This window comes from Phodopus roborovskii, unplaced genomic scaffold, assembly GCF_943737965.1.
Source record: "Phodopus roborovskii unplaced genomic scaffold, PHOROB, whole genome shotgun sequence".
NCBI lineage: Eukaryota > Metazoa > Chordata > Mammalia > Rodentia > Cricetidae > Phodopus > Phodopus roborovskii.
Genome location: NW_026126416.1, coordinates 31254138 through 31280950, shown reverse-complemented (window position 1 = coordinate 31280950; position 26813 = coordinate 31254138). Strand labels below are relative to the sequence as shown.

General features: G+C 40.9%; 2 protein-coding genes across 2 annotated transcripts in view; one reads left to right on the top strand and one right to left on the bottom strand.

Annotated features, from left to right (window-relative positions):
* Positions 1-285: 285 nt before the first annotated feature.
* On the top strand, positions 286-17534 carry Eif3j (eukaryotic translation initiation factor 3 subunit J). Its single transcript, XM_051183547.1, has 8 exons — positions 286-450; positions 534-637; positions 10280-10334; positions 10626-10717; positions 13022-13136; positions 14972-15133; positions 16125-16198; positions 16462-17534. Exons 1-8 carry the CDS (start codon positions 399-401, stop codon positions 16591-16593), a joined length of 786 nt encoding a protein of 261 aa, XP_051039504.1. The 5' UTR covers positions 286-398; the 3' UTR covers positions 16594-17534.
* Positions 17535-18063: 529 nt separating this feature from the next.
* The window catches only part of Spg11 (SPG11 vesicle trafficking associated, spatacsin), a 65667-nt gene continuing 56917 nt past the window's right edge, over positions 18064-26813 (bottom strand). The window contains exons 31-40 of the mRNA XM_051183548.1: positions 24928-25067; positions 23811-24009; positions 23379-23516; positions 23069-23202; positions 22373-22480; positions 20511-20679; positions 20188-20276; positions 19866-20021; positions 19086-19237; positions 18064-18573 (exon numbers count right to left, since the gene is read on the bottom strand). Coding sequence (XP_051039505.1) covers positions 18393-18573; positions 19086-19237; positions 19866-20021; positions 20188-20276; positions 20511-20679; positions 22373-22480; positions 23069-23202; positions 23379-23516; positions 23811-24009; positions 24928-25067 — 1466 coding nt within the window. The 3' untranslated portion in view covers positions 18064-18392. The remainder of the gene's footprint in view (positions 18574-19085; positions 19238-19865; positions 20022-20187; positions 20277-20510; positions 20680-22372; positions 22481-23068; positions 23203-23378; positions 23517-23810; positions 24010-24927; positions 25068-26813) is intronic.

Genomic DNA, 26813 nt, shown 5'->3' with positions numbered 1-26813 from the left:
TCGACTTCGATCTCGAGGCCCGCAAGCTGGAAGGCTGTGGGAGGACCGCCCCGTCTACTGTATCCACCCGGCACGCCTGCCCGTTCACAGTAGATGATCGGCAGCGGGAGGCGAGCACCGCCCTACTCACGCGTGCGCACTTCCTTTTCCTTCCTGGGGATGGGGGGGGGGCCCTGGCCGGGGTTGGCGTCTCCCAGCCCAGCGTCGCCCCGCCCCGCCCCGCCCTGCCCCGCCCGCCGCGCGCGTCGCCCGAAGGGGCGGAGCCTCGGCCGGGCGCCCAGTCAGCCACGGTCCCAGCCTGCCCCGCGCGGGCCAACGAGAGCCAGCCCGGTGACTCACCTCTGCCGCGCTAACTCTTCGCAGCTCTTCCCTTCACACACGCTCACCCGCGCCTCGAGATGGCGGCGGCGGCGGCGGCGGCAGCGGCGGCGGGGGACTCAGACTCCTGGGGTGAGCAGAAGTTCCGGCCCGAGTGCGGGCCGTGGCGGCCTCGCTGCCACGCGTGTACTAACGCGACTCACTCTCTTCCGTAGATGCGGACACGTTCTCTGTGGAGGACCCGATGCGGAAGGTCGCGGGCGGCGGCACGGCCGGCGGGGACCGCTGGGAGGGCGAGGACGAGGACGAGGACGTGAAGGTAGGTGCGGGCCGGGGCGCCAGGCAGCCCGGGAGGCGCCGCTGCGGGCGGGTGGGCGAGCGGGCAGACTCGGGGCCCCAGGGCGCCGCCCGGGCCTGCGGGCCGTGGGTCCCGCGTGAGCGTCGGCCCAGCGGTGCCCTGGTCCCTCGGCTGGCCGGCCATGTGGGCAGCAGGCGGCGGCGTGTCCGGCGGACTCTGCCGAGGGTGGTGGCAGCCCGAGCCCCAGCCCGTCGCCGAGGGTCCGCTCCCTGGCCTGGATCTGGATCCTAACTGGCGACGAGAAGTGACAGCCAGCAGTCGGGTCGGCCCACGTGCAAGCTTCGCAGTCCAGAACCTCTCTCTCATGGCAACGAGCCGAGCAGATTGGAAACTCGGTTTCAGTGTCTGTCCCATATGGAAAGTAGGGAGACCCGCCCGCCTTTCCTAGTTCGGGTCTCCCAGATTAGTAACTTAGGTATGATCCTGAGGGTCGGTGGCTCGTTCCAGCGGAGGGATGCAGAAAATACCTTGGTTTTTCTAAACTAGAATTGGAACAGTAAAGCAAACAGCTTTTAGCTCTCCCTTCCCCCACCCCGTGGTAAGGATGAATTGAGCACTGAGATAACCGGCAGGTTAGTGGACAGAAAAGAAACCCAGGACAGAACGAACTATGAACTGTGAAAAATGGAAAGGAAACAGTATTCATCTACACAGGTCCAGACCTGAGAAAATACCAAAGATTTGGTAATTGAAGTAGACCAGGGGCCAGTGGTTTTGTTTTTCTTTGTCCTATTCACCTTTATTATTTTTGAAAACTGCATGGGCCCATCCTACAGCTCTAGAAGTTATTATCTTCTGTGTTCATTTAAAAAAAAAGTTACAAGTCTCAGCTCTACGATTGTACTAGTGAAGTTTTCAGAGTCTTGTTATAGTTGTGCACATAAAGTTTTTTGTATGGAATGAAAAACGTTAAGTAGTGGGAGTAAGTTCAAAACAAAATGGGGGCTGGGGTAAATAAAAGGAATTGGGAATAAGTGCCAGAAAGTATAAGTTGTCTGTAATGATGCCATGTAGTATATACCGGGGATTATGGCATCTAAATGGTGTTGACATGATGTTTATATATAATTATATGTATATATATATATATTTTTTCCTCATCACTTACAGTGGTTTCCAACCTTCCTAATTCTGTGACCCCTTAACATGTTGTGTTTATTAACATGTTGTGGTGACCTCTGCCCATACATTTTTTTTGTTGCTACTTCATAACTGTAATTTTGCTAGTTATGCATCATAATGCAAATATTCGGGATATCTGATACTCCACCCTTGGAAAAGGGTCATATGACCACCAAGGGTTTGAAACCCATAAATTGAGAGCTGATCTAAGTCTTAGAGCTAAATTTTAGAGTCTCCAAAGTAAGGTGTTGAAATTTCCATTCTCGTGATACAGTATAAGAATAGGACTTCTGGGTTTTAGAATGATACTGATTAGATTTGTTGACATGAGCAAGTTAGACTTTCTCATTTTGTAAATGGTCATAATGAGATCTGCATTACATAGTTACTTTGTTGTTTGCTTGTTTGGTTTTGAGACAGGGTCTCGCTTTGTAGCACTATATGGCCTAGAACTCACTATGTAGACCAGGCTAGCATTGAACCTCACAGAAATCTGCCTAGGTCTGCCTCCTGAGTGCTGGGGTTAAAGGAGTGCACCACCATGAGAGTAACTTTGTGTTTTAAATGATCATTAATCAGGGCCACCTAGCACTTGGTAGGTATTCAATAAATATTCGTTTTCAGTGATGTTTTCTGCTAAGATCTAGTATTTGAAGTTTATTTTGTGTCCCAACTTATCGTTTCCTAAGGCCAGAAAGAGGGCTTTTTTTGTTTGGTTGTTTGTTTTATATAGTGTTTACTTACTATGAATTTTGTGAAGTTTTTTTTTTTTTTAATCGAATAGATCTGCCTATTTGGAGGCTTGTTAAAATTGAATTTTGTCACCTTGCATAGTGGTTGATTTATAGTACTGAGCTTCTAAATTTTGATGTTTTAGCATTTAGTCTTTTGTAGGGATAAGCAAGCAAGGCTCAATCTTCATGAAACAAAATAAACATAATCCTTAAACAAATCAATCAGTATGTGAATTTAAAAAAAAAAAAAAAAACCTGAGTTGAGCATGATGGCAAGTGCCTGTAGTTTCAACACTTTGGGAAAGTTGGGGGAGAATCTCTTGAATCCTGGACTTAAAGACCAACTTGGGCAATTGTGAGAATTCTATCTCCAAACTATAGAAAATGTTCGTTTTATGTCAGGATCAAGTGCTTTGCCTTATAAATAACTGGTTTAATGTTATTTGAAGTATCTGTTTTAGTTACTTGCTGTAGTTGACTATCCTTTTCAGTAGACAATATTTTACCCTTCCAAACCTTGCAGTGGCGAAAATGGACTTGGTAAAGCTGTAACCTCTTAATATTAATGGAGGAAAAAGATAGGCTTTTTCCCATTACAAAGGTGAAAACTAGTGGCTAGAGAGATGGCTCAGAAGTTTAGAGCAGTAGTCATTTCCTCAGTGCCAGAAGTAGAATCCTAGCACTTCTGTCATAGCTGCTCTAGGGTATCTGGAGTCTGTTGTAGTCTGTTCTTGTAGGTCTGCTTGCTGTGATGTACAGACAGGCAGACACACACACACCTGTGTATGTTTTACTTTAAGTATGTGACTGGAATGATGTGCAGGACATAAACATAGGATTCGGTACCTACTGGAAGCAAGAACAACACAACTTTAAAACCATTTTACTAGATTCCCTACAGTTCATTTGAACAAGTTACAAATTAGGTTTATTCTAAAGGTATTTGAATTTTCAGAGGAAACTTCTGGCTGTGTTCAGCTGTCTCAAGCATTTGTTTTTTATCTGTGTGTGTGTTTAGTTTTTTTAGGCAGAATCTCATGTGGCCCCAGGCTGGCCTCAGCCTCTTTGGTTGGTTTGACTTCTATGGCCTTGAATCCTAATCCCTGCTTCTACCTCTAGCATACTAGGATTGTAGGCATAGTCAACTACCCCCAGTTTATGCTGACTTGGGGATAGATAGAACCCAGGGCTAGCTACATCTTTGGACCTCATCTAGTTCTCTGGCTAAATTGACTTATTACACTCAGAACTGACCCAGGTAAAAACTGAGCATGAAGTAGTCTTGTCTTCCTCATTTTCTTTAAAGATCTATCCACACTAGTAGTTTAAGTCTTCTAGAGTTAAGGCCATTTTTCAAGTATTCTGAAGAACAGGATCTATAGTTTATTTTATCTTTGTTTCTTATATTTTATTTTTTGAGACAGGATCTCCAATTTGGATCCTCCTGCTTTTGCCATCCAAGTTCTTTGGTTATATATGCATGCCACTTCAAGATCTGTGTTTTAGAGAAAAGTATGATTACTCAGAAGATGACCATTTTGCATGAATAGGTACCTTTATGTTTTGGTTTCTTTAAAATGGTGTCTCCTATAGCCCAGGATTTTGTCAGATTCACTAAGGATGGCCTTGGACTCTGGCTTGGTTTATGCAGTTCCGGTGATCAAACTCAACATGCCCTGACTCTACCTACCAACTGAACTATATCCCCAGTCCTGTTTTATTTGGGAGGTGGGAGAGGCAGGCTAGTTATATAGGTGAGGCTGGACTTTGAACCCTTAAGGTTCTCCTGCCTCAGCCACCATGCTTGGCTGAAAATTTGTATCTTGAAGAGATGATTTTTCTAACTTATAGAAAATTCAGAACGTACAGAAATAGTTTAGTAAGCTCTTCACTACTCCCTGCTCACTCGAATGAGAAGAGTTACTGTCATTTTTTTTTCCCCCTTGAGAGAGGCTTACTTTTGTGGCTCAGGCTAGCCTTATAATCCCTGTCAGTTAGTTCTCCTGCCTTAGCCTCCCAATTGCTGGGATTATAGGCGTGAAGGACCCACCATGTTCATTCAACTAGATTACTGTGAAGAAAATCCCAATCATTTCAATACTGTAATAATTTTTGAATAGCAAGTTTTTACTTAGAAAGCTTATTGTTAGTATTATCATTCTGTTATTATTTTGCAGTTTCTGGAGCTCAAACCTAGGTGCTTACACTTAATGTGCTACCATTGGACTTCATTTTCAATCCTAAAACATACTTTAAATTGTGCATGTGGGCACACATGCCACATTGTATGTGTAGCAATCAGACGGTAACTTTGGAGTCTGTTTTCTCAAGAAGTACTTTTTTATTTAAAAAATTGTATTTGTTGTACTGAGCCATTGCAAATAAATTAGTTATTTGTTTAGCTGGTATTTGGTTTGGGGATATTTTAAAGATTAATTTTATATGTATGAATGTTTTGCCTGCATATGTGTATGTACACTGTATGTGTGCCTGGTGCCCATGGCAGTCACAAGAGGACTTCAGATGCCATGGACCTGGAGTTAGATTGTGACCCAGTTTCTCCACAAGAGTAATAAGTCCTCTAAACCACTGAGCCATCTTTCCAGTCCTAGTGTTCAATTTTCTATTATTTTACATCCCAGCCACAGCCTCCCTCTCTTTCAATTTTTTGATCGTGATACAGCTCAACCAAGAATTTAAAGTGGATTTCTTTAATAATCACTCTGAATATGAGACAGGTGGGTGTTGGGCTAGAACACAACTGAGTGCTGAGCCAAACTCAGTGAATTGGATTGACTGGAGTAGAATTTACTGAAGCAATTAATTACTTTGACGTAAGGAAAGATGGTAGAACATTTATTTAGCTTTTTTTTTTTTTTTTTCTTTGAGACAGGGTGTATATTTGTAGGGCATGAGTATGTATGTATATAAGGAAATTATTAAATAACCTCTCTTCTAAAGAAGCTGACCATTTTAGGAAGGCAACCTGAGTCTTTTTGTGTTTGTTATAGTCTCATAATCCAATCTGGCCTAGAACTCCACACATAGTGGAGGATGGCAGTGAACTGACGCTCCTTTCTCCTCCACTCTCCAACTGCTGGAATTACAGGCATGAGCCACCAGGATACCTGGATCAGATTCCTGGATTGTTTGTTGTTTGTTTCAGTAATGGATTTAGAATCCAGGACCTCCTGCATGTTGTATCAATTGAGCTATATCCCTAGCTTCTGAACCAAATAACACTTATGTCTTTTTTTTTTTTTTAAGTGATATATTAAACTTAACTGTCTCTGTTTTGAGTCTTACAACACTTTTGTCACTCTTATCTCAAAAAACTTGCCAGCATTTACAAGTCCTTGTGTTTATCGAATAGTCTGCAGCCCAGCTTTTCTATAGCTGTGGTAGGCATTCTATACCCTACATTCATTTTTTTAGGACTTGCAAATTTCAAAACTAAGCCAAAATTTTAAACATTCCCGTGGAAAGCTCCTGAGCCTTCTTTACTTGGGCAGTGGTAGTGATAGTTGCAGCTGTTTGTTCTCTTAAAAGAATTAATATGGTGGTTTAATAGTAATTTCAGGGCAGGTGTGTTGCATGTATTTGAGGGTAATGGTAATAGACAGTGACTTGCTTTTCATGGTCCTTTGTGCATTGAGGCAGGTGTCATGGCTCTGCCTAGAATTTATTTATAGGAACTGCCTCTTGCTATTAAAACACATTCTTGCCTGACTTGGTGGCACATGCTACAAATCCCAGTATTCTGGAGATGGAAGTAAGAGGATCATGGGTTCAAGATCCTGCCATCACACCACCCCTCCACCAAAAAGGGGAATCTGATGAGATGGAGGATTTTTAGGGACCCTCCTGTTTGCATAGGTAGGAGCTGTGTTCTCTTGTTCTGGGGAACCAGAAAGTAATAGGGACAGGATATATAGAATTGGTGGTGAAGGTATCATCAAGGTGCTGCTTATTTTCAGTCATAGTTCTCTCTTGGCTTTGTAGTACCAGACATAAGCTTTGTGATCAGTATCTTTAAATTTCTAAACAAAATAAAACCTAATGTGGACAACTTGAAGTTTGAAGGTGTGTAACTAATACAGTTGTATGTATCTGGGCATATTTTACATATTAGTATGTACCTTAGCTCTGCTTTTTTATGAGATTATGATCTAGGGGAGTTCATTCTAGAATTGATTGAAAGAACATATCTTAGTAGGAGGAACTTAGTTTGCAGTTACTTTATATTCTGAGTCTCAGGAAGTTATGTTCTGTGTCATTTTGGTCCATTCAGAGCAAGTCCCTATATTGTTTCTTACTGAGATCATTTGTTGGCTACATCTGGGCTACAGTTTTCTTTTTCTGTAAAATGGGATGGTGCTGCCTTACTTTCAGGGGGTGTTAACAAAGATTAACTTTAATGTTACAGAATGAAAAACTAGCATAATTTTGGGTGCAAAGTAAATGTTCATCAATACGTGCTATTACTATTATTATCTCGGTTTAAATCTACATTCCCTGGAAATATACATGACCCTCCTATCTGAAGCACTATCTAAGCAGTGTTTTGCTCTTTGGTTCCCTTTGTTGCTACAGTTTTGATAAAAGAACTAAGGCACAATAGTAAGGTAATACAAACATTTGATTTTTAACTTCTAACTCTAGTATCTTCTTAGTTATCCATATAATGACTAATTGATTTGTTTTCAGTCTGTTAAAACTCAAAACCATGGGTTAAATTTTCAAGTGGTTGTAAAAATATATTTACTTGGGGGCTGGTGAGTTAATTCATTGGGTAAGAGCACTGGCCGTTCTTCCAGAGAACCCAGGTTATATTTCCCAGCTCCCACATGGTAGTTTACAACTGTAACTCCAGTTCCAGGGGATTCAAACTCTCTTCTGGCCTCTGGTATATAGACATACATGAAGGCAGAACATGCAGACACAGAAATTAAAATGTTGGGATTAAAAAATTATACACACACATATAGGCACACATTTACTTTTATGTAAAATTATTCCTACTCTGCTTGTTTTGACACATTGCAGACTCAATAAGGAGGACAGATTTTTAATTTCTTTGCTGGATGTACAAACTTGTCTTAATTGATTTAGATCTGTGATCTGTAATGCTATAAAGCTAGAAGCTTGTGTTTGTGTCATAGCTGTGGTGTATTAGTCAGCCTTTGCCTCTTCTACTAGCGTCAGGGTTTCCTGCTTTGCACCTTCCCTCTGATGGCTCATCTTTAAATGACATGTCACATTGTGCCTGGTGATTGCTGAGACTGTGTTCTACCTATAGATTAAAGCTCCATTTAAATTGAGGGCTGTCTCCATACCTACTAAATTGGGATCTTCTAAATTCTACAGAAAATTGTGTTGACATTAGGTTTGCATGTCACTCAGTGATAGAATTAGGCATAGAAAAACAGAGTATATAGGTCTAACTCAGAGTGCCTTGTCCAGCCCAAGGAGGCAGAGCCACAAAGGGTTAATTCTTGACTAATCTCTAATACTGTGCCTAAAATATTGTGTAATTTGATTCATTAACTATGGTTGTGTTGTAAGAATTCCTGCTTGAAATAAATGACCCATTGCATTGGTTAGACAGCAGAATACTTGGTTCATTTGGTAAATGAAATAACTGATAAGCATGGGGTAATACATACATACATGCCTGCAGAATGCAGTAAGGGAAGGCAAGAGCATCATGAGTTCAAGGCCATTTTGTGCTACATAGGTAGATATGGTCAAACTGAAAATAAGAGAGCAACTGATTTAAGACTTATAAATTTGAACTTGTTATCTTGTATTTTGATTGGTAAGATTTTTATAGTGTTAGATAAGTGGATATGAAAACTTACATGGAAAAACAAACATGATAATAAAAACATTAAGAATCCTAAAAGGGTGAACAATATTAAACAGACATTATTTTATGTCTGCACATGCTAAACATATCATAAAGCCTTGGTAATGAAAGCAGTGTGGTACTAAGTGGGTGTTAGTTAAACCTATAACCAACCCCTATACTCAGGAGCTAGAACAGGGTCACTTAAAGTTTTAGGTTAGCCTAGTCTATATGGCAAAACCTGTGGTTCTTACTATAGGTGGATCAGGGATCTAAATAAAATAAAAAGCCATGAAACCATACATATTCTAGAAGAAAAAATATGGTGAGTTCTTTGGTGTGAGATTGTCTGACTATTTATATTATAATGTAAATCCAATGATAACAAAAGCCAATGACTCAGATTTTATTGTATTTGAGGAAGAATTTCATTGAGAGAGGAACAGACGCGGGCGGTGGTGGCCCACGCCTTTAATTCCAGCACTTGGGAGGCAGAGGCAGATGGATCTCTGAATTTGAGGCCAGCCTGGTGTACAAAGCTACACAGAGAAACCCTGTCTCAAAAGGAAAAAAGAGAGAGAGAAAAAAAGAGAGAGAGAGGAACTACTGACCAAAGGTGCCTGCCTGTTGTTTCTGTTCTGCACTAGTATACTGGAGATTGAGCTAGTATAATTAGAAGAATTAGTCAAACTGGTATGGAGGGCCTTTATGTCTTGGATGCCTTGGAAGCAGAGTCAGGTAGATTTCTTCTGCATTGGAGGCCAGTATGGGCTATATAGTGAAACCCTGTCTCAAAAGTTGTTTTCAGGCAAGGTGGTACAGGTTGTATCACTTATCTAGAACACTTGGGGCCACAAGTATTTTCTTCCATTTAGGGACTGTTTTCCTAAATATTTTGAGGAGTATATGTGTGTGTGTAATGGTCTGGGACCCAAGTAAACATGAAGTTCTTTTGTTTTAAGTATATCTTATACACATAGCCGGAAGGTAATTTTATACACTATTTTAAGCATTTATTTTCTGTTTGACTAAAGATCTATCAATGGGTCATATGTAGAATTTTATTAATTTTTATTTTTTGGTAGTACTGGGGATTGAATTTTGTGCATACTAGGCAAGCAGTTAGCATTTACTGTATTCCATAGCTTCCTATTGTTTTTTACTTAATTTTGAAACAGCAGGCTTTAAATGTTGATCTACCTTCCAAGTAGCTGGAATTACATTCAGGCTTGTGGAACTAGGCCCAGTTGTTATAAGTGTGGAATATTCCTTTTTTTCTCCCCTTGTTTTACATATCTATCCATCTATCCCAGTAGTGTGGAATATTCTTGTGACAGCATGTTGGTACTCAAAGAATGTTTTGAATTATGAAACATTGAAAATATTTGGATTAGGAAACTTTAAAGAACTTAAGTGATAAAATTGTTCAAAGGCTGGATGTGGTGGCCTGTACTCCCATTACTTGGGAAGTGGAGACAGGAAGATCAGGAGTTCAAAGCCAGCTGGGGCTATACTGAATTCTCCTAAATACTAATGTTCAAAGCCCAGTAAGTAGCCTTTACTATATACAAATACTTAACTATAGGGTATGATGGGAGCAAGGGAAACCTTATAAAAGCAACAGAATTTACAGGAACTTACAGGAATTTACAGAATACTAGGAACAACCCTCCCCCCCCCCAAAAAAAAAAAAAACCATGTAAAACTTCTTACACTCCTGAGATACAAGAGTAGACTTGAAAAATGGGAAGATAACCCTTGGCTAGGGGCTTTACTGTTAATAAAAGTTAAAATACCAAAAAACGCCAACAAGCTTGTTTATGCAGAGTTAGGTTAATCATAGAGATCACATGGAAAAGAAAACATGTAAGAATTACTAATGGAGGTTCTTGTCTTCAGGATAACTGGGATGATGATGATGATGAAAATAAAGAGGAAGCAGAAGTAAAACCAGGTGAGCCACTGACACTTTTAAAACAGACATCCCTCTGTACTTTAGTTTTCTTTTCTGTACTACTTCTCTGTCCTCTCAACAGTCAGATTAAGTACCTTCTGGGTCATCGTGTAGGAGGAAAAGTAGAGGAAATGGTTATTTGAATGATCTTACCATGTCGATTTGAATCTCTGGGGGTGAGATTTGAAAGGAAAAGGAAGAGTACTGGAACTTTTATCATTTCCAGAGTATGTGACTTAGCCATGGACTAGAAAGTATTCAATATAATTGTAAATAAAATATTTCTTTCAGAAGTAAAAATATCAGAAAAGAAAAAAATAGCAGAAAAGATAAAAGAGAAAGAACGGCAGCAGAAGAAAAGGCAAGAAGAAATTAGAAAGAGGGTAAGTTTTGTCAGTTTCCTAAAATGTATACAGAATTCATAATGTGTCGGTTGTGGTACAATGTCTTTAACTGGCTTTTGCAGGGCTCTGTAAAGACAACATGAATATACCATAAGATAGGTGAATCCCAGAACACATTGATTTGTGGTTTTTGAATTCTGACGTCTTGTATCTGAAAATACTTTCAGTTTCATCAGAAAATATAGATTGGGCAGTGACCACCTTTTTTTTTTTTTTTTGCTAGCACCTGCAGTTTTTGGGTTTTTTTTTTTTTTCCAGTGCTGGGATTGAATTCAGGGCCTCATGCATGTAAGTGATCCCTTTACCACTGAGCTATGTACCCAGCCCACCTGCAGCTATTTCTAATCACAGTTATACAGTGACAACACCAAACAAATGTTTGTTATACCCTAAAGTAGTTGTATTTTGTAATGGAATCCAGAAATATTGTTGTATTTATTAATTAATTTTCTTTTTTAATAGGAAACATTTTCATAATTCAAATATAAAAAATTATTACAAACCATTCCTAACCCCTTAATTACTTATTCTGAACCCACTATTCCACATCACATGTAAATACTTGCACCTTATCTGTCCAAGATACCTTTTTTTTCTTTTTAGGTCAAGCTGACCTCAAACTCACAGAGATCTGCCTGCTTCTGCCTTCTGATGCTGGGATTACAGCTGCTTGGCTTGTCCAAGATCTCTTTATATTTCTGTATGTATTATCCCCACCTCTCTTTGTGATAGGCTTTAGCTGTATAACATAGGCTGACCTTGAACATGATTTCCTCTTGCCCCCACTTCTCAAATGCTGAGAGATCTTTTCCGTACACAGCATGAAAATACCTCTGATATTTTTTCTTCACTTTTTTTTTTTTTTTTTTAAAGCATGGCTTCTTTATGTAGACTTTGCTATCTTGGAAGTCACTCTGTTAGACCAGGTTGACCTCTGCTTCCTGAGTGCAGGGATTAAAGGTGTGAGCTACCACTCCCTGGCCGCCTTTAGTTTTTGTTAAGAAAAATCTTCAAATATGAAAGTAGGAAAATAGTCAGGCATGGTGGTACACTCCTGAAATCTTAGTACTCTGGAAGTCTGAATTACATTACTGTAAGTTCAAGACTAGCTTGGGTTGTGTTGTAAGGCTCAGGCTCATAAAGCCAAATGTGGTGGTATTCATACTTGTAACCATGGCATGTAGGAGGCAGGAGGAGGATTGCTAAAAGTTGGATGCTAGCCTGGTCTATATAGCAGTTCTAGGCCAGCCAGGGTTACATAGTGTGAGACTGTTTCAAAAACAACAACAAATAATACATGTCACTTAATACTGTTATTTGTTACCAGATTTATTTTATTTTTGTTTTGCTTAATATAACTAAATACATTTTACCTTTAAACCCCTGAAAGGGGATTTTTTTTTATGATTGCATAAATACCTGTTGTTTTAGAAGTCTATTTTTCTTGTTTTCAAGATATATATATATATATATATATATATATATATATATATGTTACATACATACATACATACATACATACATACATACATACATACTCACTCTCCTGCAAATAGATTCATGAGTCCACATGGGAGTGCTGGGATTTGAGCTCCAGGTCTATGGAAGAGTAGTTAAGTGTTCTTAACCATCTCTTCAGCCCCAGTGTCAGGTTTCTTCCCCCCCGCCCCCCCCCAGGGTTTCTCTGTGTAGCTCTGAAGTCTGTCCTGGAACTAGCTCTTGTAGACCATGCTGTCCTCGAACTCACAGAGATTCTCCTGCCTCTGCCTCCCCAGTGCTGGGATTAAAGGCGTGCGCTGCCACCACCTGACCCATATCAAGTTTCTTAACACAAATACTTAACTATAGAAATGCTTGATGAAAGCATATAGAAATATTTTAAGATGCCTGATACAGGTCATATTGCTAGAAGGGTTGTTCAGTGTCTGTTGTGGCAGTATGTGAAGAGTACCATTTCATCTTGCCTATAATTTGATCTACTCATTTTAACAGTGGATGGGAAAATAATAGCCTCTACCTCCCTGAGTTCAAGTATCACCCTGTTAGATGTTACTTCCTGTGTGCAAGTTGTTTTACCTCTCTATGTCTCCAAGCTTTATTTCATTATCTGTATAAATGAAAAATGAATAGTCTTTAAAGTGTCTAGAAGAATGCCAAAATACAGTAATCATTTTTATATGCTTCCTTCTTTGTGTAAGTGCTGGCATAAAATTCATACAATACAAAAAATATACTGTGTCTACTATAAGCTCGACTGTAAGTGAAACTTGTGTTTCATTTTAGTTAGAAGAACCTGAAGAACCTAAAGTACTAACACCTGAAGAGCAATTAGCAGATAAACTTCGGCTAAAGAAGCTACAGGAAGAATCAGACCTTGAATTAGCAAAAGAAACTTTTGGTAAGATGGTGGGTCCAATGTTGAGCTACTGCAGATGAAAAATTCTGCCAGTCTTACTACTTTAGAGAAGATCGAAAATTGTGTTTTAAAAGGACACATACATTCTAATTGAGATTAGAAAATAGCTTTAAGCTCTTGTTTATATATTTTGAGATTACTTAAAAGGTGTTGGCATGCTTTCAGATTTTTTGAGTAATTTTTAATAGTATCATAAGATTAAATATAAGACACCATTTGTAACACATGCCTATAATCCTAACACTTGCAAGTAAGGGTCAGAAGTGGTGGCTAGCCAAGGCTATATAGCAATACTGCCTCCTTAACCCCCTCCAAAAGACACCAGTAGACCCAGTAAAGTGTACTGTTGTCTAAACTAATGAACTGGATAGATTCTACTGTCTACAGCTTTTAAACTAAAATAGTGGACTGTCCTTGGGATGTCCTGTTGCCATTAAGTCTAAATAGGACTTGGGCAGAGCATGTTAGTCCATGTAGAATATTCAGTTGTGTTTAGGGTTGTTTTTCTTGGCCTTTATAGTACACCATCTTTTAGGACTGTCATTTATCTTAACAACTTAGGAAGTCGGGGCAGGAACTCCAGGGCAAAAGCCATGGAGGAGTGCTGCTCAGTGACCTGTTCTCATGGCTTGTACAGTCTGCTTTTTTACAGTTCCCAGGACTACCTGCTCAGGGGTAGCAACTTCCACAGTGAGCTGGACTGTCCCACATAAATAAATAAAAAAATCAAGAAAATGCACCATAGGCCAATGTGGTGGGGGCAGTTTCTCGGTTGAGGTTTCCACTTACCAAAGGACTTTACTTTGTGTCATGTTGACTTAAACTAGCCAGTTACCTAAGGAAGAGTTAAAAGACATAGTGGAGAAATCCAGACCACTTCCTTTGTCAAATTTGTCATTACCTTGTGTGAAAAAATTCACCTAACACCTTCTCTAGAACACAAGAGGCTTGTTTGGTCCCCTAGGAAAGTGTGACCATACCCTCCTGTGAGTCTCTAGCAATGTCAGCTGTGACTGACAGCCCATGTGTGTATGCCCAGGGCAGAAAATCTCGTATGGGACACCAGTTACAAATTAAGAAGTGAAAATGAACTAACAGACATTGTTTGGCTAATAGAAATTTACTGTTTCTTGCACTACAATGCTGATCTGTAGTTTTGCTTGATCATTTATTTGACATTGAAAAGGATATGTACAGAACCATACATACTTTCACCCTAGATTAATTTCTCTCTTTTTTTTTTAAACACATGGTTACTTCTGCTTAATTTTTGGAGTTAGGTGGTTATTTTTATTGTATCCACCTTTTTTCTTATCGTATCCCATCCTTACCCAAGGATGCCAGAGGACAACTTGTGAAGTTGCTTCTCTCCTGTCACGGGGGTGGTCACACTTGGTGACAGTTATCTTTACCTACTAAGCCATCTCCCGCCCTAGCCCTTTTGTCTTTTTTGGACAGCCAAGTAAATTCTGTGGGTCCCTTTTTTAGTATGGCTTTTGTTTTTGAGCCAGGGTCTCTCTGTGTAACTCTGGCTAGTCTGGAACTCTAGGAGAAGCTTGCATCTACTACTGAATGCTGGAATTAAAGGTGTTTCTAACACTCTATTTTTAACAAAGGAAACCTGTTCAATTGAAACGGGAATCAAATCACAAAACTCTAGAATAAAACTGTGATTTAGATAGCAACTTTTAAGTTTTTGTTAAGGGGAGGGATACGTGGGAAATCAGAAGACAGTGGTGTAGTCAGTTCTTTTTCCACATGGGTAAAGCTCTTACCCAGAGAGCCATTTTATTAGCTTCAGATCTTTTCTCTTACAGGTGTTAATAATACAGGTTATGGAATAGATGCTATGAACCCATCTTCAAGAGATGACTTCACAGAGTTTGGAAAGTTACTAAAAGATAAAATTACACAATATGAAAAATCAATATATTATGCCAGTTTTTTGGAAGCTTTAGTTCGAGATGTCTGTATTTCGTGTAAGTGATGCTGATTTCTGCTCCTTTTGTTAAGACTGTATTTTGAACACCATACTTGGGAAAGCTTTTTTTTAATAGACTTTTGGGATTTCCTTTTTAGCAAATCTATCTCCAATTTGAGTATTTTGGGATTGTTTTCGTTGTTCTATAGTAGCTTCTCCCAGAGATAGCAGCAGGCTTATGCCAAATAAAGCAGGTCACAGCACTGGGTAACCCTTTTATCCAATAATGTCCTAAAGGATTACACAGTATCTTTAGAGTGAGTGCAGTAGGGGGAGCTCAGAAGGACCCCCAGAAACTGTTGATTTTACAAATGGAGTCTGAGATGTTGTCTAAATTGCCCAACAGAACTGGCTCCCTCCCTTATGCTAGGGCACCAAGAAGTGTCTCAATGAACTGATTTTTTTTCCAGCTTTTTTTTTTTTTTTTTTTAAATATATATAAGTAAAGGATATATTGTCCACTAAATAGTGTGGATCTTGGGCTAGAAAACACGGCGTGGAGGGGGGGGGCTTATCATTTGTGTGTTTAATTTTTGTTGCATGTTCAATGTAGCTGCTACTCAATGATCAGAGGCTGTGTCTACTCCCTGCCACCCCCACCCCCATTTAGACTGGGGAAGATGGTAAGGAGTAGAGCAAATGCTAATGAGTTTACAAATGCAGTTCTATTGTTTTTCAAGACAGGCTTTCACTGTGTTGTATGGATAACCTTACTGTCCTGGAGCTTGCTCTGTAGACCAGGCTAGCCAGTCTGAGTCATTGGTTTTTATAATCATTGTGTCTACCATTGTACTCTAGTGAGCTATCACTGAGCCTAGCCATAGACTGAATAGTTACTTACCTGTTTATTTAGGAAGAGAAATTCAGTTGTTTTAATGAAATTACCTAAGTTTAATGACATACAAATGACTTTTTATAATATAAGGATATCTATTTTGATTTTATTTTTGAAAATGAAGTTTAGAAGTATGTCTCTCTCTTTTTTAAAGTGGAAATTGATGACTTGAAAAAGATTACCAATTCATTGACAGTGCTTTGCAGTGAAAAACAGAAGCAAGAAAAGGTAAGAGCAAGCTGTACAGAGAAATGACTTAGGGTGGGGCTGTAGGCAGAATTTCCTCAACACAGTAAAGAGCCCATGGAAATTTTAAGTTAGAACAGAACAGCAGAGTGGTGCCTATTGTCTCCATTCACAGATGGGCTTGTGTTCTTTTCTGAGACAATAAAAATTGCTGTAGCTTTAGCATTTCTTTGAGTACTTGATGTGGCAGATGAAATGCACATAGCAGGTAAAGGTTCATGAATTTAACTCTTCTTCATTTTTAGCAAAGCAAAGCCAAAAAGAAGAAGAAAGGCGTGGTTCCTGGAGGGGGATTAAAGGCCACCATGAAAGACGACCTGGCTGATTATGGTGGATATGATGGAGGATATGTACAAGACTATGAAGACTTCATGTGACGTTTTATCTTCTGGTGTCTTCTTTCTGTTGCCCACAATCCCTTCAACATGTAGCACAACTTCCTTTCCTTTCAGTTCTGCCAAATGCTACAATCAGAAGTGCAGTATCTTTTGTGCTGGTTATTTAACCCCTTGACACTCAGGTGCTAATGAGCAAATGAGGGAACTTGGATCTTGTTGCCAAGGGGTTAAAATTGGGAACCTCAGTTGCTACTAAATCATAGTTTAAAAACAAAACAAACCTAATAATGTTGTCATTGTTGCTATTTGATTCCATAGCAGCAGTCACTAAATTGGAAACAAAGGTTGCAACATGACAAAAAAAAATTGTGTAGTATTTACCAGCACCATTCAGTAATACAGCCTTAACCATACCTCCTTGAACTACTTCATAACTTGTCAAGAAAAGCAGTTTGCAGCAAGCAAGGGCATGTGGGATGCACCTAGTATTAAAATTGCTTTGTCTTAAAATTGAGCTGAGGATATTAAAAACATGTTGTGAAGAAGACTGCTTTTCTCAGAGTGAAGATACTGTGGCTGAAAAATAATAGTTTGATACTTAAGATTTTAATGACCAAAACCCTTCAACTTTGAAGCTGAAGAAGGTAAACCTCTCCATTATTACAGTGCAAGTGGTGGACGCTCCAGTGCATTGACTGTCTAGTTATTTATCAGCTATTTCTACTGATGGAGGACTTCAGAAGGGGGTTGGGAACTGTTTCTATTTGCCTGATTCAAGTGTCTGAGAAACAAATCTTGTTCTTCTAGGCTGCAATGGAAAAACTTAACAGGGTTTTGGCATTTCCTTTTCTTTATAAAACATGCTCAGCAAACTGCACCAGTTAACTACAGTTTGGTAAATTGTTATGTTAACAATTATGACATCTGCAATGTTTTATAAAGCAACTAATTTAATAAAATCACTATTGTGAGGACTTAAATTTTGTGTTACCTCCCAAGAGATAGTTGAGAGTACAGGATACAGCTCTTGGGTGGGGTTCTTTGTGTACTCAATCAGTGCCTGATGTAGTTACAGCTGAGGCAAGTATTGGGGGTCTTTAGTAGTTTAATTGTAGAGCAACAGAGGCTGCTTTCCTCCTGTTCATTTAGGAAATTATTTTGTTGTTCAGATGCCAAGGCCCAATTAAGTACCTAGAACCATTTATTTGGAGTAAGCATAAATTGGATGATCATTTTAAGTAATTTAACCAAATTTGTGGTTAGTTTTTTTGTTTGTTCTTTGGTCCCCATAGTTGTTACAACCAGGACGACCAAAAAAAAAAAAAGTTTTTAATTTCTCTTACATAGGCAATAGGAACCTCAAAGCTCTGTAGACTACTAAGTGGAAAACAGAACCATATAAATGACTTGAATTAGTAGAAGGCCATGACTACACAGCAATAACTACAGTAAATACTGTTGAAAGCAGACAAGGGCTAAGATCTCCTTAGCAGTAATAATGATACACACTGAATTAAAACCTATTTTATTATAGAAAGATCAGTTTCTAACTCATGAAAATGTATTGCCTATTCCTTAACTGTGTAAATAAGATTAAATTACTTTGAAACTGGAATCTGCAGGCACAGGTATTCTTTAATCACTACTGTTTCTCCTAATGTAGATGCCATTCTAACAAGCTTTTGATCTTAATACCAATTTCTCCTTCCAACCCCTACAGCCACAGATGACTGAAGTGATATGGTCTATTTCTGGGCTTTTCACCTCAAGGGATGAAAATCTCCAAATACTTTATTGACATATAGGTACAAAAAGCTATTAGGCATCTTTCAGATCTTCTAACCTGTGAGCATATCTTTAAGACAGCATCCTGTTTGAGGGTCCTTCAGAAGCACATTCACAATTTCAAAAAATCTGTGTTCATATGCCAGCTTGTAATGCAGGTAGATATCTTCACAATATGAAAGTAACTTCTTCAGGTTTTCTGTGACCCTGTCGGTAGGCTGGTGTTGTTTATATCTACACAAAAATGTATAAAGTACAGGTTAAATACTGTATCATCAACAAGGTAGGGGAGGTGAGTCTGCCACCACTATCTGTGGGGGTGTTATAGCTTAGGAAATAATCAAACTAGGATTGATAAATTAATTCCATTAAAAACAAGTATGTCACTGTGCATTGGTGGTTCATACCTTTAATCCTAGCACTTGGGAGGACAAAGGCAGGTGGATCTATGTGAGTTTGAGACCAGCCTGGTCTACAAGCTGTTCCAGGACAGCCAGGGCTGCACAGTGAAACCCTGTCTTGGAATATAAACAAAACAAAACCCAAATATGTCAGTGTCTACTTTAATTAAATTTAGTAATACTGCAAAAGAAACTTTTGCTAGAGTTTCTGGCTCACAATCAACTTTTTAAAAAAATTTTTTTTTTTTTTTAAAAGATAGCATCTCCATATGTAGCCCTGGCTGTCCTGGAACACACTCTAGGATTTGAGGCAAGTGCTAGGATTAGTCAACTTTAAGTACTTACTTTTTGGAAATGTCTTCAAATATATTGGGTCTTAGTAACTTTTGCTGCTTAAATTCTTCCAAGTAACTGAAGTTTCCTTTAAGAATCACTTGTTGGTAAAGAACTTCAGCCCAGTCAGGAACAAAGTCATAGGCCTCAGCTACAATAGAAGCCTTAAAAGAATGGAAGTGAAAAACACTGGAGGCAAAGTCTAGGAAACAGTACTGTACACAGTGAACTATGATCACAGTGCTAATAAAGGCTACCAGGTTGTCAGGTGTGGACTTGGCATTTCCCTCCATAAAACCCACTTTAGTAACTTGTTTTTAGTCTTTCTCCTAATGGGTAGTAAACTGATGTGAGTAATCATTTCCCTGTGTGGGAAGAAGGAAATAGCTGATGCTGGGACATTAGTCCCCTTTGTTTTAAAGGACTAGAACCAGTCTCAGGGTAGACTTGATTTCCAGTGTTAACCTGCACATACCATTCCATGGACACACTTTGAAAGACTGGTAAGATGACAAGCCAAGAAAATTGCCAAACATCAAAATTCTATAACCTTTGCTCAAACAATAATACAGCAGATAGTGTTGGGTGGGGATGTGCCTTAAGTGGTAGAGCACTTCCTAGGGTTTGTGTAGACAAAAGATATGCATATGCATCTCAAACTGCCTGTTCATGGTACTATTAGGCAGCTAAATTGGGATAACTAGTTTGCCCTGATTCTGTCACTCAGCTTCTGGGTGCCAAGAGTGAGATACCACAGGATTATATCGGCAGTACCTGCCAGAGTCTTCTTACCTGGTAGAACCTAGGTAGGGCCATGATACAGTCCATTAGCTTCTGATGGCCCAAGTTGATAAGCATTGTGTTCTGACCAGTGTTCAGAAAGTGAATCTGTAGTGTTATCAACTTGGTGAGCCGTTTACAGTGTAGGGCCTGTCGCACACAGGAGTCCTGAGGAACAAGGGTGGGGGAAGCACAAGGGAGAATTTTATTATCATTTCTGACTGCTGCTTGGCCCATTCCACACTCCATTTTCACTTGGAAGAGCCCAAACCAAAGTAATTCCTACTACTACAGATGCCAAGGCTGGAGGCCAGGACACAATAACACTGATTACCTTGGCATAACTCTCCGCTGCATCCAACATCAGAGTCAGGGCTTTAAGTAGGAGCTGTTTTAGTTGGGCTCCATCCTTGAGGCTCTCCTCTGTAGAATAAAGGATACTTGGCTATAAAGCTGAGTGACGACTCAGACCACTCAGTGATGACAGGCTTAATGACAGAGGCATCTTAAGTATAGTCTAGGTAGGGTTTGATGGATGACACCTTCGGAGTGCAGTCCGAAGGCTCAAGAGCTGTGAACTCCATCTCCTGCCACCGGGGCTGCTACCTACTGAATGCTCTGGTGTCTGCGCTGCTGTGGAGGTGCTGCTTCACTCACCCCAGGGCTGAGATTCAATTAGCTTCAGTTGGATACAGGCTGCTGCCTCATGATTCTCCCCTATCTCCCGGCACATGCTGAAGCACAGGGCAATCATGTTGTGCTTTTCACTGTCTCCAGGGCGGCAGCGTTTGATGTAGTCTAGCAAGGCTGTTTTCAGGGTACCACTCTGCCCAGGGGGAAAAAAAAGGGATATCCTAGGTCTTAATCAGGGGCCACAGGGCAGGATCAACTTAGTACCTTTGTTTTATAAGCTGCTGAAAATACCCAAGGAAAGGTAGAAGATGAGTAGGTATGAATGGCTACAAAACTTTAAGCTGTCATTAGGATAAGGAAACAGATGTGTCCTTATTTGGAGTATAAACAGTTAAGCTGGCCTATCATTCTGTTTGCTAGGACCCTGCTAAAAATGCAAGTGTGAAGGTGAATGTAACAGATTTAACAGCATTAAAAGCAGCCTGGATGGCCCAAATTAAAGGCTAAGAATACCTTGTAGCCATTAAATTGCTGAAGGGAGTCTTCACACACACATACCCAGAATTGAACCCAGGGCTTAGAGCACATTACCACTTAACTATGGCCTCTGCCACATGGACTACTTTGACTTGGGAAATAGCCACAGGAGACATTGTAAAAGGAGAACCTCAATTATCATTTTCAAAGCATAACATTTTGCTAAAATGTGATTTCTATATTTGGGGGTACATGTGCAAAAAAAAGGGTATATAAGTGTCTTATATGGAGTATGTATTACTTTTGTAATCAGTAAAAAAAAAGTTATTAAAATAATTCAAATGCAAAAGTGCCTCAAAACAATTTTAACATCCGGGACCCTGAACCCTGAAGATGACCATATCTGGTCGTTCTCCTTTGTCATCAGCAGGATGTCTTGATGTGGCCTAACAGAAATGAACAAGGCAACCCCCACCCCAAATGCTTTGTAAACAAAGGCTATTTGAGTGGCATACCTCACATTTATAGCACATAATGGGGATAGAGATGCTCCAGGGCTCAAAGACCCAACAAACTAGGCCTCTGTTTCCAAAGTTTCTCCTGGTGGTCATAAATGGTTCTCTGGCCCAGGTCTATGCATTTACCTTGGTATCTTTTTGTTGTACTTCCTGGCTTTAGAGTTCTTTCATACAATGATCTTATTCTTTGTCTCTCCAACTCCTCCTAGATCTTCCCTATCCACCCAACCTCACATTCTTTCTCTTAAACAAAAAACCAAATAAGCAACAAAAAGAAAGTACCAGACCAAACCATGGAGTTTCTTTTGTGGTAACTTATATTTCTGAGCATGGAGCTGGAGTGTGGTTTATATACCTAGTGTCATTCTATAACCAGATTCTCTCTCCCAGAAGCTATCAATTACAAATAACTTCTTGGTGGGGCTTTGTACCCTTTTTCCTTTTTCCATGCTGGGATTTGTCTGGTTTGAACTGGGGTTAGGCTGGTGCATGCCTTCAGTTTGAGTATCAGCCCTGTTAATGTTGCCTGGCTTTAAAATTCCTTCCTGAATCCTGTCAGAATGGGAGACCCACCATGGCTCTCAGGATCATATTTTGTTTGGAAAAAAAAAAAAAAAAAAACCAGAAATACGCTAGCAACGCTTAAGACAGGCCACTTGCAGCATGGTTGGGGAGGTGGGGGTTCTTGCCAGAATAGGCACTTTTTAAACAATAGGGGTTAAAGGCAGAGGTGATGGAGACAAACATTTTCTTCAATATTCAGCATCAATATCATGACCTGTGCAGCCAGGGCAAGTCCCTGACCTTCCTGAACAGTCTAGAGCCCCATAAAGATGTGTATCCCAAGAGCAGGTGGGACCCATATCTTAGAGCTTATTACTACATACGTACCGGATCTAGTTTCTTTCTCATCAGAACTTCAAAATAGTGCTTTTGATGCAGCAAGTCAAATATGTATGTCATCTCATTGTACCTTCCAATGCCAGTGAGGAGGCGTACCTGAAGGAAAGGGCACTTGAGCTGCTGAAGCCAAACCACTACTATCACCAAATGCCAAGCTCCATGGTGAGAAGGGTTAATGGTCAGGCTGCCTTGCTTCATTCCCTCCCAATCATTCAACTGAGGCCTCTAGATTATTTGGAAATGAATCCGTGTCATTGGTTGTTACCCTTTTTGCCTTTTTAACTGACTGCCAAGTGCTACAAAATGCCTTTCTGAGTGGGTGCTTCTTGTTACTCATCCCACTGGGGTACATTTTACTTAGCTGTGTGGGAGGCATAACGGGCTTGAGTGCTTTTGTTCACATGTCATGCCTGAACCTTGTTTGGGGGAGAAGCAGTTCTTTCCCCTAGAAAAGTTGACTTCCCTGGCAAGAAGATACAATAGCCCTGGGACATGACTTACTTTGACATGCTTATTTTGACAGATCAACCAGGAATAGAGGGCTGAACTGTCTGGCTAGAAATCAGATGGATATGGAGATCCAGAGGGCAGAATTCCCTGAGACCCTATCAACTGTGAGCTGGGGCCCTTGTCGTTTCTCTTCAAAGCTGCCTCAGGATGAGGGTGGATTGAGGGATTACTCACCACCAGCCCATACTCCTCATTGGGAGCCAAGTGGTTATCTGTGAGCATCCGGGCAGCCTGCAGGACTCTGATGATGCCCTCCATGTGGCACGTAAAGGTGAAGCAGTGATGAGCCAGGATCAGGAGCTCTGTGGCTGGGTAATAGGACATGGACAAGATGGACCACTTGGCAGGAAAGTGAAGGGCCTGGCAGAGAGTGTCCTGTCTAGAGAGAACTCTGATCCTCTACAGACTTAAACTTAAATAGCAAAATCTGGAAGCAGTCTAAAGGTACTGCAACAGTAGAAAAGTTTTAATTATAAGGACTTACTGCAGGACAGCTCCCCGTGGGGGACGGAGGGAATCCTGTCCAGCAGCTTCATGCCTACCAGTGTGCGGTCTTGACATATAGCAGTTAGCTGAAGAAATGTCTGGTTTTCTGCTGGGTTGAAAGGTTGCTTTTCTCCTCCTGCATAGAGATGGAGACAGGCAGAGTTTGCCATGAGAGATCTGGCAGAAGGACCAGAGCATGGGGCCAGGAAGCCAACTTTGCTCAGGGGCATTCTTCAGAGGCAGAATTATTCTAACTATGATGGTAATACAGAGCAATAAAATGAATGTAAAAGTTTTTGTTTGTTTTTTTCTTAGAAGAGTCTGGAACATTGAAAGGCAACATACAAACTGTGTATGTCTGTTAATATCTGAATCTTTCATGTTAGGAACATTGCTATCTGAGAGGTTGAGACTCTGGAGAGAAGGGCACCTGTTCCCTCTGATGGGGTCAGCAGCTCTCGGGTCACCTCTTCAGCCACTAGTTCAGCCACAGTGTCTGGCTCAAGGCCCTGGGTGCTGATGAAAACCTGGGCTTGTCTGCATCTGTCAGGCCGCTGAGAAGCCAAGATTGTCCGGAGCATGGCTTCACTGTCCCTGGCAGCAACATCTTCATAGGAGCAGCCCAACTCCTAAGTGGGAGATCACAGGGGCAAGTCATGTTTTAAGCAGAAAATAAGAGGATGCATTCTGCAGTGTGTGGGCAGACCACTGCTGCCTGAGTTTAGCAGTCCCAGAACCCCAGAAGCAACCAGCATGCACCTTCTAGTCCTGTCATTTTGCCAAGTCAGGCTCCTGTTCAATACTGATCTTTTCCATCAGACAGTGTAAAGGGATGAAATGTCAAATACCCTTCATAGTTTCTGGAGCATAAGCTGAGGCCTAAGTTTCCCGAGATCGCCAGTCTGAGGCAAAGGGCTGCTTAGCTTTGTTTCTCTCACATTTTTGTACTTTCTGGCTGTTTTTCAGCAAGCACAGGGCCACACACAGATCCTGGCTGCTCTGAACTTTTTTTTTTTTTTGGAATAAGGGATGAAAGAGGAGACAGGGTTTTGCTACACAGCCCAAGTTGGCCTCAAACTCCTAACAATCCTCCTGCCTCAGTGTCCCAAGTCCTGGGATTAGAGGCTTAAGCCTTCTGTCTTTGTATGTAATGTTCAAACCATAAAGCAAATACATGAAGTCTAGAAGGAGCTCAAGTTCAAATCTTATAGAGAAGAGCCAGGAGCCCATGGGAGGTAAATATCTTGCCCTGCCATTCTGGTTGGTTGAGTTACAGCCAAGACTCAAACTGACATGGCATCCTCCTCACTAGCCCTCAGATGGGCCAACATCTTGACAAGGGCCTTATGTTCAAGTCACAGTTCCCTGTTTTCTTGTAGCTTTGGGGATCCAGGGATCCTGCTCATGCTAGGCAAGCACTCTACCCCTGACCTGTAGCCCCTTTCAAGATTACCATCTGAAGAGCTGCCACCGCAATGTCCAAAGTCTACCCCAGCTTCCCACTTCCCTTTCAGGCAGTGCTCCGGTGGGATTCCCCTCACACACACCTTGGCAAGTTCATACAGACAGAGGACCTGCCGGCAGGAGTTCTTCCCATGGAGGCACTTGCTTGTGAGAGCTTGGAGATTCCTTGCCACTTCATCAGTAGATGGTGCCATCATAAACGACTGACTATCCAAACTTGAAGCTGAAAGCAAACCCAAGTCTGAATGAAGGAAGCGGTAGGCTGGCCCCTCCCCATCTCCCCATGACTTCATCATTCTGAAAAGGACCCCTAAAATGAACTCCCATGATGCTCCTGGGTCTGGGGCCACTTGTGACAGAACCCCATTTTCATCACTGTCTTTCAGGAAATCCAGCCATGATTTCTTCAACGATCTCACACTAGCTCAGACTTGAGGCTTCCTGCACGCTCTAGGGGTCAGGACCAAAATGCCATCAGACCCCTCTGCTCCTGAATTCCGCCTTGTGTTGCACAGCCAGCACATCTACTGATTTCCAAAACATCTCTTAACCTCCTTGGTCCTCACTTCACCCTGCTCTGTCTCAGCTGCTGGGCCCCCACAGTCTCATTCTGGGTTTTTAAAAAGGAAATCTTGGGCTGGAGCAATGGCTCAGTGGTTAAGGGCACTGGCTGCTCTTCCAGAGTACTAGGGTTCAATTCCCAGCATCCACATAGAAGCTCACAACTGTCTGTAACTCCAGTTCCAGGGGATCCAACAGCTTCACAACAATGCATATAAAATAAAGTTAAATTAATTAAAAACAAACAAAAAACAAATCTTAGGGCCAGGTATACAGCTCAGTGGCAGAGGGCTTGCCTAGCATTTCGAAAGGTCTTAGGCTCAATCCCAACAGTGTAAAAATCCCAAGCCTAAGCTTGAAATAGGAGAAATGTTTGGCAAAAGGTTTCTATAAGGAAAAAATTAAAAGAATATATAATACTTTGTTGTTTCCTTTTTGTCTCTTAGGCATCTCATTCTTGGCATCAGCTGGCCTGAAACTCACTTTGTAGCTCAGGCTGGCCTTAAATTTGAAGTGATTATCCTGCTTCAGCTTCCCAAGTGCTTAGGTTATAGATGTGACCTGCCACTCTATTTGTGTAACATAGGGTTTTACTATCAATAAACACCATTAAACTATGGTACATCCATTCAGTTCCATTCAGTAGAATAATCTTTCCCCAATAGAGTCCATTGGTACATCCTGACAGGGAAAATATGTAGGTTCTATGACAGAATCTAACTTTTGGGGGGAAATGTTTTATATGTGCTTGCACTGGCATGCAGAAAATAACATACCACTAATGCAAAAAATTGGCATTCTGGGAGTTTTGAAAAGTTAGCATTGAATTTACTTTTTGCATTCTTCATGACTGTACTGTCATTTGTTACACTAAGCATGTTAATTTAAACCTTTATGCTTAAACTATTAAGCATCATGGGCTGAAGATGCAGTTCACTCATCCAAGTGCTTGCTCAGCATGCATGAAACCCTGTGCTCCACTCCCATCATCACGTAAGTCACGGTGGTGGCATGGACCTGTGATCCCGGCACTCAAGATGTGGACACGGAGATTCAGGAAGAAGTTCATGCCCACCCCTAGCCATACATTGATACAGACAGACAGAAGACAGCTGAAACCTAAAAACACTTTAAAAGTGATGCAGGGTGTTGGGGGACATCTCTCTGATCGAAGTACTTGTGTGTAGGAGATCAAGAGTTCAAGGTCATCCTTGGCTACAAAGCCAGTTGGAGGACAATGTGGGCAAAACACACCAAACAAACCCCCAAATGATGCTGGTGAAGATACACGGAGCACAGCTCAGACCATGTTAATCCTTCACTAAGGGCACTGAGTTCCAGTTAGATGAAATGGGCTCACTCCACTCTTCCTCCCACTGGACCCTGACCATACAGAATAAAGATGCAC